The sequence below is a fragment of the Fundulus heteroclitus genome, chromosome 21 (assembly GCF_011125445.2).
Source record: "Fundulus heteroclitus isolate FHET01 chromosome 21, MU-UCD_Fhet_4.1, whole genome shotgun sequence".
Classification (NCBI taxonomy): domain Eukaryota; kingdom Metazoa; phylum Chordata; class Actinopteri; order Cyprinodontiformes; family Fundulidae; genus Fundulus; species Fundulus heteroclitus.
The window spans coordinates 27,522,831-27,541,783 of record NC_046381.1 but is presented as its reverse complement, the minus strand read 5'-3'; the positions used below and the strand labels follow the sequence as shown (position 1 = coordinate 27,541,783).

At 40.8% G+C, this 18,953-nt stretch overlaps 2 protein-coding genes across 2 annotated transcripts in view; both read left to right on the top strand.

Moving 5' to 3' along the window:
- Window positions 1-5,021, top strand: part of si:dkey-225n22.4 (collagen alpha-1(XXI) chain) — a 77,326-nt gene extending 72,305 nt beyond the window's left edge. Inside the window, exons 31-32 of the mRNA XM_036125605.1 lie at window positions 1,886-1,963; window positions 3,147-5,021. Coding sequence (XP_035981498.1) covers window positions 1,886-1,963; window positions 3,147-3,334 — 266 coding nt within the window. The 3' untranslated portion in view covers window positions 3,335-5,021. The remainder of the gene's footprint in view (window positions 1-1,885; window positions 1,964-3,146) is intronic.
- LOC118556981 (C-C chemokine receptor type 3-like) lies at window positions 3,493-12,997 on the top strand. Its single transcript, XM_036125762.1, has 3 exons — window positions 3,493-3,518; window positions 9,821-10,003; window positions 12,145-12,997. Exons 1-3 carry the CDS (start codon window positions 3,493-3,495, stop codon window positions 12,995-12,997), a joined length of 1,062 nt encoding a protein of 353 aa, XP_035981655.1.
- The last annotated feature ends 5,956 nt before the right edge of the window (window positions 12,998-18,953 follow it).

The following is an 18,953-nucleotide window of genomic DNA, read 5'->3' as shown; positions in this document are numbered from 1 at the left end:
AATGCAGTCAATGATGTCTGAGACTTTAGACTGAAAGTTATCTACTAGCTCATCTACTGAGTTGCAGCCCAAGGTTGAAGTATCAGAGTAAGCTTGAATAAAATTTTCTGTGGCATTGTCCTTAAAGGTGTGTTTTCTTACGATGTCCCTTTGGCTAAATGAGTCACTGGTAATGATACATTCAAAGGTAACGGAGAAGTGATCGGATAAGGCAACATCAGTTACATTGACCTGTGAAATGTTTAGACCTTTAGTGATGATCAAGTCTAAAATATGTCCCTGTTTGTGTGTTGGCTGTTTAACATGTTGAGTTAAACCAAAGTTTCTAAGTGTGTCACACAGTTCTTTTGCACTTCTGTCTTCAGGGTTGTCAACGTGAAAGTTCAAGTCTCCAACAATAATTAAAAAGTCATAATCAACACATATCACAGACAGCAGGTCACTAAAATTATTAAAAAAGTTTGATGTGGACTTAGGAGGCCTGTAAACATTCAGAAACATAGTTCGTACCGGGCTCTTTACCTGGAGAGCCAAATGTTCAAAAGAGTCAAATTTTCCCAAAAACACCTTTTTACACTTTAGTGAATCATTAAACAATGTTGCTACTCCTCCACCTTTCCTTTGCTGTCTGCTCTCACAAAGAAAATTGTAGTTTGGAGGAGTTGACTCCAGCAGAATGGCTGCTTCATTAGATTCATGTAACCATGTTTCTGTTAAAAACATAACATCAAGATTATTGTCAATAATGAAGTCATTAATTAAAAGGGATTTTCCTGACAGAGATCTAATGTTTAATAAACCTAGTTTATATGATTTGGTGGTTGATGGTGTCTTTGTGGCAGGTTGCATCTGACAGTTTATGACTTTTAAGTACGACTGATTATTCCTGTCTGTTTTCCTTTTGCTTTTCTTATTTCTGCCGCGTATCATAACAGATATTCCATGTTCTCCGTCAGGAGGCCCAGGCTTATGCTGGTGGCGGTCTTGACTGATAAACGTACTGCCAGGGCCTGCTGTATATCACAAGGAAGTTATCCGAAGGTCTTCAGGACAGGCATGTTCTGTGATATGTAGAGGAGGAGGAGGATCTGGACCTCTGCGTCCTTTGGAAGATGCTGATTTAGTCACAGAACTGTGGTTTTCAGAATTAATATGTGGAGAGGATGTCAACTGTAGACCAATCTTAAGGACTTTGTTCATGGTGTGAGAAAAATCCAGGAAAGGAACCTCTGGGCTTTGTGGAGAGGAAGGCGAGGCGGGTGTAGTCTGGATCGGTGTTTGTGACGATGGCGATTCTTGGTCCTCTCTTTGTCCTGCTGAGATCTGGGATGAATCCTCCTGTAGCTCTGACGAAGCCTCTTTCTGTCTACATACATTCATGGTTACATAATACTTCTACATAACAGCATAGAATTTTAAAATTTTTAATTTTAAAGCTCTCTTGAAATTCACCAAAAAATACAATTTGAAATCATTATTTAACTCATTCCACAGTTTAACACCAATGACTGAAACACATTTAGATTTTTCTTTAGTTTTTTCTGTAGCATGTTGCAAAGGATGCATCTATCTCACTATCAAAACAACTGGCTGTTGGCCAAAAATGGGTTTGAACTGAACAAAAACAGCTTGATGGAATCAAGTGATAGAATTGGATTTGTGCAGTAAATTTTAAAGAACTGAAATTAAAAAAATTGAGAAATCTGAAACAAAACCCGATTGAGATTTTTTCTCCTATATGCATTATCACCCCTAAAATGGTTAAACAAAAGAAAATGATGCAAAAAGACCAGTGGGCTAGTTAGCTGATGGGATGAAGCATTTTAGTTCAAGTACTTGTCAACGTAGAATGAAATTACATTTTTAACAGAGTTTATTTTCACAGGCGACATTGGAGATAGAGGGCTCAAAGGCAGCAAAGGAGAAGGTTACAGAGGACCTCCAGGACCACCTGGACAGCCAGGTATGCATGCGACCACCCTGCTTTATAAAACCAAAGATGTTTTATGAGATGTCAGAACTGTAATTAGTTGAAATATGTATCACTTATAGTTGAATAAATTTTTTAAAAAGAAAATTATAGAGATATTAATGCATTTTACATCTCTTTGGAAGCCCTATTGCAAAATCTAGTTCTATTTTAAAGTATATTAAAGTTCATAAACTAATTAGTCTCATAATCTTTGTCAGAAAAATTAGTTGATTTTTTTTTTTACCTTTGTATAGAGCTGTGTGTCACATGAAAATAAACTCAAAGAGATATGTGCACTTTTCTCAGGAGTTATTTAGAATCAATAGGAATATTTACACTTCTATCAAGGATGATGAGACAAAACTCAATAAGAATTAGCAACCAATGGAACGAGGAATTACATTAATTATTAGGTGACATAAGATTTAATCACTAATAATTTAATAAAACGCACAAACAAACTAATATAAGAACAAAGATATAATTCAACTCCATGACTGCGGATTTAAATCCCACAAGAGTCTAAAAAATGTATTAATAATAATATATTAATCTGAGAAGGTATTATTTTTGAAGACACTTTCTTTAGAGTTTGAAAGACCTAAATTGGCAACAAGCTATTGCAGTAGACATAAGGCTATCTCGTTTGGTTTATACATGACCATTTTTAAAAAACACGTGATCATTTAATTGAATAGAATTCACCTTCAAGGTTTCACACATCAATAATAGTTCAATTTTAATTGAGCAAAATAAAACTATTCACATATTTTATGTGAATAGTTTTGTCTTAGGAGGAACTTCCAAAGGCAAGTTTCATAGAAACAAAGGGTACACCAAGCAATGTCATACATTGCTAATTTCTTAAAGGTTCCAATACATGACCTAAACGTGAGTAAAGGGCTATTATCGCTAGTCCAGTGAGGCTATTTAGAAATAATCCAGACAAAAGGAGTTGTTGTTGGTGGTCACTCCAGCCTTTGGTGCTTTGGTGTTCTGCAAAGTCACATTTATTATATGACAGGACATTTGATCCAGTTTGGGTTATTTTCAGTTCAAGAAGACATAAATGAGATAAGATAAATAAACATATACATTCATTTTTCAAGTCTCAGGCTGAGTATTTCCTTCAAGTCTTGGCTCTAATTTCTTTCATGTCTTGCTATTGCTGCAGGGATTCAGGGTCCTCGTGGCTTTGATGGAATTGGCTATCCGGGCAACCAGGGAATTCCTGGGAAGCCTGGGCTACCAGGGGATCCTGGTAAACAGGGCAGCCCAGGACTACCAGGAGTTTGTGACGTGTCCATGTGTTATCGGACCTACAGCCTCAGGCAGCATTACAACAAAGGACCAGACGTCTGACCACACATGAGAAAGACTGACTTGTTTTAGTTTAGCGTCCAAGTGTTTGGAGGAAGTCATTCACTGTGTCGCTGTTGACTCCCTCAAAAGAGACTGTGTGGGAATCTTTGCACTGAAGGCAGTTGTAACCTCATTACATCTGAAAGAGTATCGAGATCATGAGGTTCATGATCAAAGATGGCCAGTAAGCCAGAAGCCATGTTGCTTCATAAGTCCGTGCCAGATGATTCCCAAAACGGAAATGTTGGACTTTTTAATCCGACAACGGAGAGACTGAAAACTTTCATCAATAATAATAATATCTACCTCTGCCTCAGTTTGTTTCTCAAACTGTCTTTACAGAAATCTTTAGAACTCAAAAAAATGTTATGCATTATAAAAAGCATCAGGAATAACCTTGTGGCATAGCACCACCATGTAGCTGCTAGCCACACCATTGTTTTCATGTGTTTTGGAGCATGTAACTAATCGCCTCTGTACTTGTTATCACGCTCAGTATTTGATTTGGATTTATGTGGAAATGTTGCCATGGGAACTATCCAATATTAATGTCCGTCTTGCATTTTATATGTTTTTTTTTATTATACTGTGGTCACACTCTGAGATACTTACCAAGGTTGGTGCTAAAAACAAGAATGGAATGTGCTGTTGGAATAGAAGGCATAACATTATGACCACCCATCTAATAGCATCTTATTCTCCATATGTGCTGCCAAAACACCCCTGACCTGTAAAGCCACTCCACTCATTTACAAAAGTGTTTTTTTTGTTGTATCTATCACAAGCATGTTAGTAACAGGTCTGTGAATTTGGAGGTGGGGCCTGGATTGGACTTGTTTCACCAATTGATTCCTCAGATGTTGGAAATTCTAGTCCTGAAGCATTTTGGCATTGTGCAAGGGTTGATCATCCTGGTGAAGGAAGCCACAGCCATCAGGTAATATAATTTTAACAAAATACATTGGCTGCCTATGAAGCTATCCACCTTTAACTACTGCTCCCTCATTCTATCACGTTTAATGCTGTAGATACCAATCAGTTTTGTTGATGCTCAAAAAGGTCACTCAAATCCTTATGTTTACTTATTTGCTCTGCATTTAACACATCAACTCTGAGGACAAAGTGTTCATTTGCTGCCTAACATATCCCACTGTCTAACAGGAGCAAAAATAATGGGACAATCAGTATTATTCAATTAATTTATTAGTGGTCATAAAGTTATGTCTAAGAACAGTGTTGATCACAACACATATTTGAAAATTTTTGATTAATGGCAACTGAACCTATACCAGGAATTCTCAACTTTCTTATAAATAATAATCTAAAACTTTACAAAAGAGTATTAAGGCCACTGAAAAAAGTCAGAATTTGGACTTCCTGGGATTAAATCTGAATAAGTCTGAATTTGTCAGAATTCTGAAAATTCTGAAAGAATTCTGTGGCTCTAATACTCTTCCTCGAAACTTTTTGGGCAGGAATCTAAGTGTACTGTAATTGCCTGTGTAAACTCCATTTATATTTTAAAGTATTTTAGGATTATTTTTGTTCCGTTTTATTCTTGTCCATAATCATTATTTGACTAACTAATGTTTTGTTGTCAGCACATGCATTTTGAATGAACTGAAATACAGGAGTTATCTTTCTGATGTTTGTGGTTGTGTAAATAAACGAGCGGAGGACCAAACCATGTGGTTGTTGTACAGTTCGTGTTGCCAACCCAGAAAACGTTGTGTATAAGACTTTTATGGAGCCCTTTTAAAGAAGTTTGGTTATAAAGAGGTCAACAAAGACAAAGATTGAAGTGTTTGGCCTCAACAGAAAGAATGTTCGGAGGAGTTAAGGGGAGACCCTCAAAACCAAGAACATGATGGTATCACACTGAGGACCAGCTTCTCTGCAATTCCCACCGTGAAAGGGATAGTTAAAGAAGGAAGAGGAAAAGTAGATCCTGATGCTGCACAGATGCCTGTTGCTGTTGATTTATCCACAGAAAGAGAAGTCAACAATACTTCGGATAAGATGAGCAGAGGCCAGACTGTTGGTTAAAGCATCAGGTGCAGGATGCTAATGATGAGATGAGATGACTGGAAGCACCAAACCAACAAAGCAAAGATGAACCCAAGATCTGTTAGAGACCTGCTGGATGAGTTGTGTGCCCCAATCTTCAAACCAAACCAGGAACATCTTTTAATGGAGCCTTAAGAGGAACTGAAGCACATGAGAGTCAAGAAAGGAAACACTGCTGCTATTATAAAGGAAAACTCAATTTTTGTAGCTACTTAAATGGCAAAAAAAGTTTGCCATTTAAAACCCTTTTCTCTGAATCTATCCGATTGTGACTGTAGAGGGCGCTGTTTCACTGACCCTTCCATAACTCCTGATGCAGTAGAGCTTTTGCAAAACTGGTTCACCTCATATCAGATTTTAATAGTGGCATTACTTCTTTTTACATATATTATTTGCATTTAAAACACTACGCATAGACTGAAACAAATTGAAAGAAGTTAATGTACGGTATCTGATAAGCAATGAAACTACCTATTCATGATAAAAATATATAAAATAACATAATATTCTTTCCATTAATAGTTGTTAGTTCACTGACCCTTATGGTTTGTATAATTGTTGTTTTTTTCTTTGGTGGAAGTCAAATTTTGTATTTTGAGCACTTGAGTTGAAATATTTTTTTCTGGGGGAATATGCAAAACAGTGCCCTCTAGAGTCGCAGAAATTCGTGGAAAACGGAGTAACTTTACTGTCAACATCTTCACTTCTTCATCAGCCATTCTAATTCCCTCAACACATGCAATAGTTTATTACAGGCCTTTCTGTCAAACTTAGAACATCTTCAAAAACACAGTAACAATGCCTACATGGATACTACCACCACCACTACTACTACTACTATTACTACTACTACTACTAATAATAATAATAATGTACATAACTTTAAAAATAACTGTAGTACTTGGCTGAATACTAACATGTATCAGTGATATTTTAATGCAGGCTGATTAAAAAGATAAACACAGGTAAGTAAACAGAACCACTGACAAAACTCATTGGCTTCTGATCAGTGTAACTAATTCTGATCAGAGAAGGCACCAGGATTAACTAAGCCCAGCTGTTAGCCTGGTTAGGAGCAGGCTAGCTGCACAGAATAAATCACCATGGTAACTTATGTGTTACTGCTTTTGTGAAACAGTCAAGGCTTAATTCAGCCATGATATCTAGAAAATCCCAGTTTAATCCTCTATCTTGGTTTGGTGAAATAGGCCCCTGGAAGAGTGCCCAATGAGCTCTAACGACCTACCACACAGGTTTTGTGAGAGATGGTATTTGTTTTCCTTGTGTCATAAATTGCAAAAATGTAATCATAACTTTCTCTTTGACTTCTAGGCAGCCCGTTCCAGGACTGGTATGAGCAGAGTGACGCCCATTTTTCTCCAGTATTAAAATTAGGTCAGAAACAGTCAAGTATTTTTTCCAAAATCCCTAAAAGGAGGAGGCTTTAATGTTTTTAAAACAAGTCGGCATTTTTCTTCACAAACACTTTCAGATTTACAGCACTTTAAAGAAACAAGATGCCATTTAAATGTCTAACAAACATTGCAGACTCCCATGGGAAAATTCTTTAGTACACAGACATGTTTGGCCCCACCCCCATGGCTGGTATTTTTGGAAACGAAAGAGCCTCAGCTTTCCAACGAAGAACTGTCCTTGTAGCACCGTCCCCAATGAAGTAAGATCTCTGTGTAATTGGAACAACAAAGCTAGGAGTGCTGAGTGCTAATGTGCTAAACAACTCACTTCTTGTTATAATAGGAAGTTTTGATCACATTTATCTTTATTTATAATTAATAATTTATTACGGGACACCTTTTAAATTTTACCCCTCAGGGCACTGGGACTTCCTTCCAGGGTATGGCATGTACCAGCTGTTTGTACCTCCCTCTGACCTCTCCACAGTTTACAGCTTGTAACCAATCAATCCATCCATCCATCCATCCATCCATCCATCCATCCATCCATCCATCCATCCATCCATCCATCCATCCATCCATCCATCCATCCATCGTCTTCCGCTTATCCGGGGTCGGGTGGCGGGGGTAGCAGCTTCAGTAGGGAGGCCCAGACGTCCCTCTCCCCAGCCACCTAGGCCAGCTCCTCCAGGGGAATCCCAAGGCGTTCCCAGGCCAGCGGAGAGACATAATCCCTCCAGCGTGTCCTGGGTCTTCCCCTGGGCCTCCTCCCGGTGGGACATGCCTTGAAAACACCTCACCAGGGAGGCGTCCAGGAGGCATCCTAACCAGATGCCCGGGCCACCTCAACTGGCTCCTCTCGACTTGTAGCCTGTAGCCTATTTGTTGACCAAAAGAAAAAAAAGAAAAAAGGAAAAATCAGCTCAAAAGAAACACGCTGTGCACCAAAACAATTTCAGGTGTTTCAGATGAGCGAGGAAAAGCAGCGGAAAACAGTCAGGGCTGTGATGTTGACCTGGCTCCAAAAGAGCTGAAAGAAGACATGAACTGCAGGAGAGTTGAATCATAATAGCATGACACATTTTTAGATAAAAAGGTAAGACAGTATTGGTAGATTGCCATGGGATTGTTGAGATCAAGCATAATACTGAGAAGAAACGTACTTGACACAATCTGTTTGCAATATCAAATATTTGTTAGAAAAGAAAGGGTACTAGCTGCAAATGAAGTAACATAGAACCATATGTAAATTAGTGCAGGAAAGTGAAACAGGATAATATAGGTCTGCAATCTTCATAAGAATTCAGAACACAGTCTTCTGTGAGAGTCATGCATTTTGGCACACCCTACATCCACATTCCATAAGACACCTCATGTACCATATGACATTGTTTAATGACAGTAGTTATCCTAATTTAATTAACAGCAATGGTGTGACTCACAGAAAAGTGATGTGAAAAACAAGAACCTGCTTCTCACGAGCAAGAACTGAACCTGTGAGATGGCATTCCCCTTTGCTTAGGCAGTGAGGATTCTGGCTCTTCTTCGTGGATCTGAAGCACTCAGGCCTACCAGTGACCACCCTGCCGCCTTGTTTAAAACTGAGATTAACTTTGATGTTAGGATAATGTATTACATTAACTATCAAAACAGTTAATAGTGTTGTCATATCACTCTTTAGCGAAGGCAAACAACATTCAAGGTGCATTCTTCCCCAAATGCACACCAAATAAGACAAACCCTGTGTCTTTATAGGGAACATATGTACTCAAACAGGAGGAGCCTCTGTGATGAACAAACAAAGAGCCTCATGTGACGTATAACAGCTCCATCTTGGCTCCTGACCTTTAACTACTCCTGCAACCTGGGAGGACCCAACTCTCCTCACCCACTCTAAATTACCATCATCACCCACACTTTGACACACACACAGAAGCATAATATGCATGTACAACCCACGTATTTATGCTACATGATACCTAAATTAGATGGAAGTTCTAATTTCAGACGTGTATACACTCCTGTTGGGCAGGGAATGAACAGCAAAACAACCTCCTGTGTCATAGTTTACTTCTGGAAGTTTCCCAAAATAAGAGTTGTTGAAGATAAAGTGCCATGGATGATGTAGTTGTGACAAGCTTACAAACTAAAATATGAAATTTCTAATCAGATATGGTCAAGACACGGACTTTTAGGGGATCAAAACATACCATATATTGCAGGTAATTTAATACCTTACCCATACATTACAGGTAACTTGTCTGTCTTTAATTACTTACCAATGACAAAAGTTCTCTGCAGAATCATGCAGCTGTGGAACCCACTTTGCAGCGTCTGGTGTGAATTTACGTTTTTAAAAACATGCCAAAACATGCTTACGTTACACGGCCAGTGTATTTTCTTCTTTAGTGTGTTGGGGTCTCATGAAGGTCTTTTAAAACTTAAGACAATGCAAATCTTTTGGAAAACAATTCTAATTCTCTAAATTAAAATTAGTAGAATGGAGGTTAATATGTAGTTTAAATAAAAACCTTTTTACATTTACCAGTCATGCTTGTTTAACAGTAAGAATTGAATTAGTAATTTGCAAGCTTGTTGACGCACAAATTAATTTTCAGAATATTCTGTGTAGTCTGATGGAAAAAGCCTTGTCTGGGGCATTTCTTAACCTAGTTATCAAGCTGATCTCTCTGAAGCTGTGCGTACACGCCTAATTTATTTCCTTGTCATTCACATTCATTTCCGCAAAGCAAGCTTAGACAAGCCCAGAGTCTCTTTTGTTTTTAGTCTGGTAACAAGACTCGCTTTGGCTAACACAGACTGTCAGAGTCCAAGCTCCTGACAGACAAGTGGTAAGAAAACTCATTCTTGCTTTTGATTTTTTTTTTTTTTCATAAAGTCAGGCTGCTTGGTCTGTTTGATTTTATTTTCCATGTCATATTCAAAAACATACATTTTCAAGTTCAAACTGATGAGGTGACATTGTGAATTCTGCTATTGACAGATTTTGCCTAAAGATGACACCAACAACCTCTGGTTATGGTTACAACAATACAACAGCTGAAGTATTTGAACCATGTAACAGAGATGATGACAACAGCCTGGGAGCATATATGTCTATCCTTTACTACTTAATGTTTGTGTTCAGTGTTTTTACCAACGTGTCGGTTCTGGTTGTCCTCTGTCGGTAAGTCAACCATCAAATTAAGAGAAGTTAAACTATGGGCATTCATAAAGATTAGAATATGGTTGTTTTATGTGGGAAAACTTATGTCTCTTACAGATTTCTTGTATTTGCTTTTCTGTCTAAATTCAGTGTTTCAGTGTCCAAAAATAGAGTGAGGAAATATAAAATGCAGTCTTTAGAGCAGATAAACTATCATAACTAGTTTATCTGATAGCCTTCTTAAACCTTAGATTTATCAAATATGGTGTTAGGCATTTGATAAGCAGCAACATAACCAAAGCATCTTTTAAAGGGACCTAGTCACGTACTATGATTTTATGAATTTCTATGCCAGTAGTTTACTTTGGCTGCATACAGAGGTTTTCCAATTGTTGCACTCTGTTAATTATTTTTATTTCTGTGCCTTTTGTTTTTGCTCTATTTGTGAGTAAACAAAGTGCTTTAGTGTATATTTACCGTAACAAGACAACATGACTAGAAATAGTGTGCTTTTGTGCAATTAGTAAATAAGTAGAAGCAATGGAGCTAGTGGAGTCACTAATGTCCAGTGGAGGTGCAAAGAGAAAGAGGTTCAGTAACGCTAACCCTGTAGATAGGGTTGGTCTTGAACCATGCTAAGCTGTCACTGCACTGCGAGGCACTGCAGGACATTCTCTTAAGGTGTGTTGACATTAAACGCGAATGGCGCCACAATGTCGCTTCTTTTGCTTGCTATCACTCCCCTGACATTAATGCTGGCCTTTCGCACAGCAGGAAACAGCCAATGCACAGAGAGCAACAAGCCAGAAATACAGCAGTACCATGGCGCCATCTAGTGACGCCTCCTCACTAAGACTAAGAAAGTAGAGCACATCACCCCAGTTCTAAAGTCCTTCAACTGGCTCCCTGTATCTCAGAGAAAATACTTTAAAATACTTCTGTTAGTGTATAAATCCCTGAATGGCTTGGCACCTAAATACATCACAGACTTGTTATCAGTGTATAAACCCTCCAGACCACTCAGGTCTTCTGGCTCCAGTCTACTCTACATACCTAAAACCAGAACTAAACAAGGAGAAGCAGCATTTATTTCCTATGCTCCAATTATCTGGAACAAACTTCCAGAAAACTGTAAAAGTGCTGAAAGCCAGAGTTCTTTTAAATTAAGATTAAAAACACATTTGTTTATAATTGCCTTCGACTATCCTACTTATACTTTTTTTAAACATAATCAGTTAAACTTTGTAGTCCAACTGTTTTTAATATTTGCTTTGTTTCTATTTTCCCATGTTTTTGGTTTCTACATTTCATTCCAACTTGCTTTTATTCTGTTTTATTTTCCTATAGTTTAATTATGTAAAGCACTTTGCATTGTCTCTGTACTGAATTGTGCTATATAAATAAATTTGTCTTGACTTGCCTTCACTTAACTGCCGCTTGAGTCTCTTCACTCACACTTCTCAATGCTTGGTCCTTTCTGGACTTGTCTTGGTACTCCTGGTAATAATAATTAGTTGCGTTGTACAACTCAGGCCGACCGCAGACTGCTATTATCAGCTTTTAATTCTTGTTGAATGAAAACAGCTTAATCTCCACTGCAGTCCATCTCTCCACGTCAAAGCCACATCTAGTTCCTGAATGGTAGCGGCAAGACACAAAAATTCAGCTTTTTCAACACTAGCAACCACCGCTTTACATCCATCGCAGGTGTCGTGTCGCTCTAGCTTTGCTTTAATCACCAAAATCGCGGGTTTTGCTGTGCTAGAAGAGGCCTCCGTGGCCTCGTGTCACACCCGTGCATAGGGATATCCTGTTAATCTGTCGGGATGTATCAATCAGATTTCAGGTTAGTCTTACCTGAAATAAAAGTCTGACCTGTAAATTATTTTTTTCTTTCTAATGACTTTGCCATTTAAACAAAAAAGATTGTTTTATTCCCCCAGAAATTAAGGAATAACAAGATTGTTTTCATTTATGCTTCTATGTGCATTGTTCACCTTTATAAATGCATCAAAGAGCATGCTGATGTTTTATTCATTTATAAACCAAAGAAGTACAGCAAGTCTGAGTTAAATTCACTTATTTTTGTGTCTTAAAATTTGAAGAATGTATCTATGCTGCTCTCATAATAACACTTGTCTGTCTTCACACCTTCCTTCCAGGTCTGAGAAGCTGAGCACTGTGGTCAACATCTTGCTGGTGAACCTGGTGGTGTCCTCCATGATCTTCATGAGCAGCCTTCCCTTTGTGGCGGTCTACATGCAGCTCTCCTACTGGATATTTGGCTTAGTTATGTGCAAAATTGTCTTCAGTGTACATTTCCTGGGCTTTTACAGCTCTGCCTTTTTCTTAACTCTGCTCATGATGGATCGTTACTTTGCTATAGTCCATTCAATGTCTGCACTACAGAGAAGGAGTCGATGCTATGCTATCATATCTTGTACAGTGGTGTGGCTGATAAGTGGTTTGGCTTGCATTAGGCCAATGCTCCTCCGCAACACTTACAGTCATATGGAGATTGTGTACTGTGAGAATACTCTGAACCTCACTAATGTTGATGGAACAATGCTCCAAAAATCTGAATTTTATGTACGGATTTTTGTCTTCTTGATTCTCCCTCTGGTTGTCAATTCTTATTGTAGTGTTAGGATTATAATCACAATCAGATCATCAAAATCAGCTAAATTGAAGGCAGTCAGGGTGATATCAGTCATTGTAGTGTTGTTCTTCATTTGTTGGATACCTTTTAACATTGTAGAACTCCTGCATGATGGACCCAAAGATTGTAGGGAAGAACAGAGACTTGGTTATGCTCTTCAAATCACCCGTAATATGGCATACTTTTACTTCTGCATCAGCCCCATCTTTTATACATTTGTGGGGAAAAAATTCCAGAAGCAATTCAAAAAGCTCCTGAAGAAACATTTGCTGTGCTTAAAGAAGTACATTTCTTATAATTTAGACAACAATACATCAGGGTTCACAGCAGGAACTGAACATAGCTCTACAAAGTGAGGCTTCCACAGGGAGGGGGAACGTGTATCTTTGGCTTGTGTACTCGTGAATTTTTTTTCTGCCATTCATAATCAAGTGCATTAATGTGATTTAACACCATGTGAAGCTGTTAATATGTCCAGATATATCTCGTGCTACTATCACAATTTGCTCCTGTACATAAATGTTATAATGGAAAATTTCCTTGTCTTCTTCTAAATTTAAACCTTCAGTTCATGAAACATGTCACTTTTTACAGAATGGCACGTATAGTCTACAGCCTGTGTTTGCAGAGATGTAAGGTTAATCAGAGTTCAGTTTATCAGTGTGCTTACATGGTCGTTAAGCTTTCTTAGAACTTTAAAATCTGTGTGTGTGTCAAAGTGTGGGTGATGATGGTAATTTAGAGTGGGTGAGGAGAGCTGGGTCCTCCCCAGGTTGTAGGAGTGGTTAAAGGTCAGGAGCCAAGATGGAGCTGTTATACGTCACATGAGGCTCTTTGTTTGTTCATCACAGAGGCTTCCTCCAGTTTGTGTATATATGTTCCCTAAAAAGACACAGGGTTTGTCTAACTAGGTGTGCAAATTGATAAGGCAGAGTAATTATACACATATAGTGTAACCTTTAATGTGCTGTGTGTGCACCAAACATATCCCAGAACGCCACTATAATAGTCTGGGATGATACTATGTAGGGATTGCTAACCTGTTGTCATGCTGCTCGGTCAATCACTGACCTGGCTGACTAGAATTATGCTGACCTCGGCCCCCACAGTTAAAAACCAGTGGTAAAATCTTAACTGGTTTATTTTGCGCACAGGCGGCATCCAGCACACATTTTCTCTACTCCACTCACTTCTTTCCTGCTACTTTGCTACTTTAACTTGATCCAGTTTCTTTCTTGATATTTTTGAATTAGGAGGGGCCGTTTGCATGTCTCAAAAAATTGACTCACCCTGATGTTGTGCTGTGCCACCCATATACATTATAAGGGTAGACCCTGCATTGACCGCTATCGCCTATGGGGTCGCCATCTTGGGGTGGTCGGCAGCTCTGCCCAGTGTTCTGTTGACCAGGAGCAGTGAACTGTCAGCGCTTTTATTCAAGCAAAATTCACCCAATACTAAATGGATTTTCACAATTGTTTTTTTCATTTTGTTGTTGCATACCTTAAACATTGAACAATATATACATGTATAGATACATTGTTCATTGTGTTTAAATATTTTAAGCGAAGTTAACTGTGGTGCCGGTGCATGGCAACCTCATCTCTGTGAGTCTGCCCAAGGGCAGCTGTAGCTACTGAGATAGCTCACCACCATCAGGGTGTGAATGTGAATGTGAATGGGTGTGAAGCGGTTTGGAGGTCGTCTCTCTATATGAATATTGTTATATCTCGCTATATTTCTATATCTCTATTGTTGAAAGACCCTGTCAATTTCCCTGTCACAAAAAATGAAATTAACAGCCTTCCGTTTGACATCAGTAAGGGAAATTAAAAAAATGAAAGATTGTGGGAGGTCTTGTGATCTTTTTTTTGTTGTTTACCATTTGTTTTGTATAAATCAAACAAAATATTACTTATTACTTATTAAGGTTATGCATTTTACATTAAGGGTGACATATTTGGGTGTCCTTTCAGGTAGGCACATATATAGATATGCGTATGATAACAAATGTGTCCAAATTCACAGGAGTTTCATGAGAGAAATAAACAGAAAAAACTTTGCTAGATGTTTTAAAAGGGGGGTACGGTATTTCAGAAAATGGAATTATTCGGTTTTGGTTGATAGTCCTAAAAACATATTTTTCTCTTTTTAAAAGAGAGGGAATGTTGTCACACTCATCTTTCCAGGAAGCCATTTTCGTTTCCAGCAGAATGAGCTTCTATCCTTCCATATAAATAATACAATTTTTTTTTTAGTAAAGGATTATAAATAAAGCAACAAACATGACATGATTCTTCATCAATCGAATTCTGAGAAGAGGAATCCACCTCTGGTATCTTAGTGCTGTTCTCAGGTCGGCCGGCCCAAGATGGCGGCCGTAATTTATGCGCCCTAAAGTCAATGCGGCGTCTTGGACCCTTAGTTACTTCTGCATCCGAAAATAAGGTGGATATATGTGTATGGTGCTACCTGCTGTCAAGGTATCAGTAATGTAATTGGTGCATTATGTAGTCATTATACTATATACAGGAAGTAACGCGAGAGTTCACGCGTCAGGCAGACGAGAGTTGTAACATGTAAGTTCCGGGTCATGTGTGTGAATAAAACCTGACGACAAGTCGAGTTCAGTAAACTGTGTCGGCCAACAGTTTATTTGACATGGTGTCAGAAGTGCTCTAGGAGAGGACACAAGCAATGGCAAAGTTCAAGCCTCCGGATAATTTCAACTTTGAGAAACCGGGAGAGTGGCCGTCGTGGAGACAGAGGTTCACGCGATTCAGGTCGGCTTCCAAGCTAAGCCTGGAGGATACAGACGTCCAGGTTAGCACGCTAATATATGCAATGGGCGATGAAGCCGAAAATATTTTCAAGACGTTTACCTTTACGGATGAAGAGGATGAAAATGATTATGAAACGGTGTTGGACAAGTTTGACGAGTATTTTATACCAAAACGAAACACAATACACGAAAGGGCATGCTTTTACCAAAGGCAACAGAAACCAGGGGAAATGGCGGAGACGTTTATCCGAGCCCTGCACGAACTGAGTGAGAACTGCGAGTTTGGCGATAAGAAAAACGAACACATAAGAGACAGATTGGTCGTGGGAATACGGGATAAAGACTTGTCCAGAAAATTGCAGTTAACTTCGGATTTAACCCTCGAAAAGGCAGTGCTTATGGTGAGGCAAGCTGAAGAGGTGGCACAACAGATAACGCAGCAAGAGCAGCAGGCTCCACTGGCGGTGCAAGCAGTGAAACAAAGGAGGTTCGTGAAGAAAGGAGGGAAACCGCAGGGAGAGAGGAGAGAAGGACAGCAGCACGGCTACCAAGGGGAGAGAAAGTGCAGTCGGTGCGGTAAAGAAAAACACAAAAATGCAGCCAAATGCCCAGCATCGGATTCTGAATGCAGAAAGTGCGGGAAGAAAGGGCATTGGGAAAGAAAATGCTTCACAAAGACTGTGAGGGAAGTAAACCAAGGGAACAAAGAGGATGAAAGCTTCTACTTAGGTGCAGTGAGTAAACAAAAACAAAGCAGTGCAGAGCAATGGACAGAGCAGATCCATATAGGGTACACACCAGTGCGATTTAGAATAGATACAGGTGCTGACGTCACTGTAATGAACATGGAAACATTCAAGGCACTTAAACCAGAAAGAAAGCTGGAGCCACACCATGGCCCATTAGAGAGTCCAGGAGGAACATTGGACATTATGGGACAATTTACAGCTAGCACATTACATAAACAGAGAAAACATATTTTCAATATTTATGTAGCTAGAGGGCCTACAGTTAATAACTTACTGGGCAGGGACACAGCAGTAGAGATGGGGCTGGTGAAGCGAGTACAGCAGGTGAAGGCAGCAGCCGTCCACCAGGGCACGATGAAGACGGAGCCGGTGAAGATTCACCTTCGTGATGACGCTGTGCCACACGCTGTACACACAGCCAGGAGAGTCCCACTGCCACTCCTACCCAAAGTCCAAGCTGAGCTACAGCGCATGGAGGAACACGGCGTGATCGTCAAAGTGACACAACCCACAGAATGGTGCGCACCAATGGTGCCAGTCCTGAAGCCGTCAGGTGCCGTCCGAATCTGCGTAGGGCTCCAGAAGCTGAATGAAAATCTGAAGAGAGAAACTTACCAGCTACCTACCACAGATGAGACGCTGGCCAAGCTGGCGGGCTCCACCGTGTTCACATCCCTCGACGCTGCCTCAGGCTTTTGGCAGATACCGCTGCATGAAGAAAGCAGAATCCTAACCACATTCATCACACCTTTCGGGAGGTACTGCTTTACCCGCCTTCCGTTTGGGATAAACATAGCCCCGGAGATATTCCAGCGCAAGATGCATGAGCTGCTCGAGGGCCTGAAAGGAGTCGCCGGGTACATGGATGACGTGATTGTGCATGGAAAAGACAAGGCCACACATGACAGACACTTGCAAAGCACACTTGAAAGGTTGAAGCAAGTAGGCCTTAAGCTGAATGAAGAAAAGTGTGTCTATGCACAACCACGGTTACGCTTCCTGGGCCACATCGTGAACGCCAACGGGGTTCAAGCAGACCCAGAGAAGGTGAGCGCCATCAGGGAGTTAGATGCGCCCACCAATGTACATGAACTGAGACGTGCATTAGGCATGATTAATTACATGAGCAAATACATTCCAGACATGGCAACCGTCGCAGGTCCACTGTACGATCTCCTAAAGGGGAAGATGGCCTGGACATGGGATCAGCCACAGCAGCGAGCGTTTCAGCGCTTGAAAGAAGCCCTCGTCACATCGCCTGTACTGGCCCACTACGACCCACAGAGACCGACCACAGTGTCAGCGGATGCGAGTAGCTACGGGATGGGAGGAGTCCTGCTCCAGCTGCACGGAGAGAGCTGGAAACCGGTAGCGTACTGCTCCAGGAGACTATCAGACGCGGAAACCAGGTACGCGCAAATAGAAAAGGAGTGTTTGGCGGGAGTATGGGCCTGTGAAAGGTTCCAGAAGTACTTGGTAGGCATGGACAAATTCAGACTCATAACAGATCACAAGCCACTGGTGCCGCTGATAAACAGCAAAGACTTAGACACGGTGCCTGTTAGGTGTCAGAGACTCTTAATGCGGCTTATGCGCTTTAATGCAAAGGCAGAGTATGCACCGGGCAAAACGTTAGTCATAGCCGACGCACTGTCACGCAGCCCGCTGAAGGAGAGACACAGCACCACAGAAGCGGTCATTGCGTGTCACGTGAATGCAGTGACCCACAGCTGGCCGGTCTCGCAAAGCAAGCTGGACAGGATCAGGACAGCCACGCAGGAAGACCCACAGCTCCAGCGTGTGAGAAAGCTGATCAGGGATGGATGGCCGAAACGAGTGAGTAGCACTTCACACAGTGTTAGAGACTTCTATGAGATGAGAGACTCACTGTCTGAGTGTGAAGGCCTGATTACGCTGGGCTGTCGCATTGTAATTCCTCAGGCCTTGAGAAAGGAGGTGATAGACCGCATACACGAGGGACATCAGAGCCTGTCTAAGTGTAGAGAACGTGCACAAGAGACTGTGTGGTGGCCAAAGATGTCAGGGGACATTAAAAGAAAAATTGACACATGCCACTTTTGTCAGACAAACAGACGCACTCAGCGCAGGGAACAGTTACTGTCAACACCCCTGCCTGAGAGACCTTGGCAAAAGATAGCCACAGACATTTGTGAATACAAAGGAAAACAATACTTAGTGATATCAGACTATTACTCACGGTATCTAGAGATACTACACTTACCTACCACAACTACAGAACAGGTAGTGAGGTCAATGAAGGCTACGTTCGCCAGGTTTGGCATTCCTGAGCTGATAGTTAGCGATAACGGACCCCAGTACACCAGTGATGCTTGGAAAGAGTTTTGCAGGCTGTACGACATTGAACATTCCACATCCAGCCCGCACAACCCTCAAGGTAACGGGCATGCAGAGCGCGCTGTGCAAACGGCAAAGCGCATACTCAAGCAGGACGACCCCCTACTGGCTTTAATGAGCTACCGCGCCACTCCAACCACATCCACGGGAGTGAGCCCGGCAGAAATGCTCATGGGGCGTAAGATTCGCACCACACTGCCGTCCCTAAAGAAAAACCTCATTCCAAAGCAGCCGAACCGAGACCTCATCCGTCGCCGAGATGATGAAGCCAAACAACAACAAGCATTCTACTACAACAGGAGACACGGCGCGAGGGCCTTACCACCCTTGCACACAGGTGACCACGTCCTGTCCAAGCTGGATGGGGAGAAGGTGTGGAAAGGTCGAGCATCGGTGCAGCAGGAG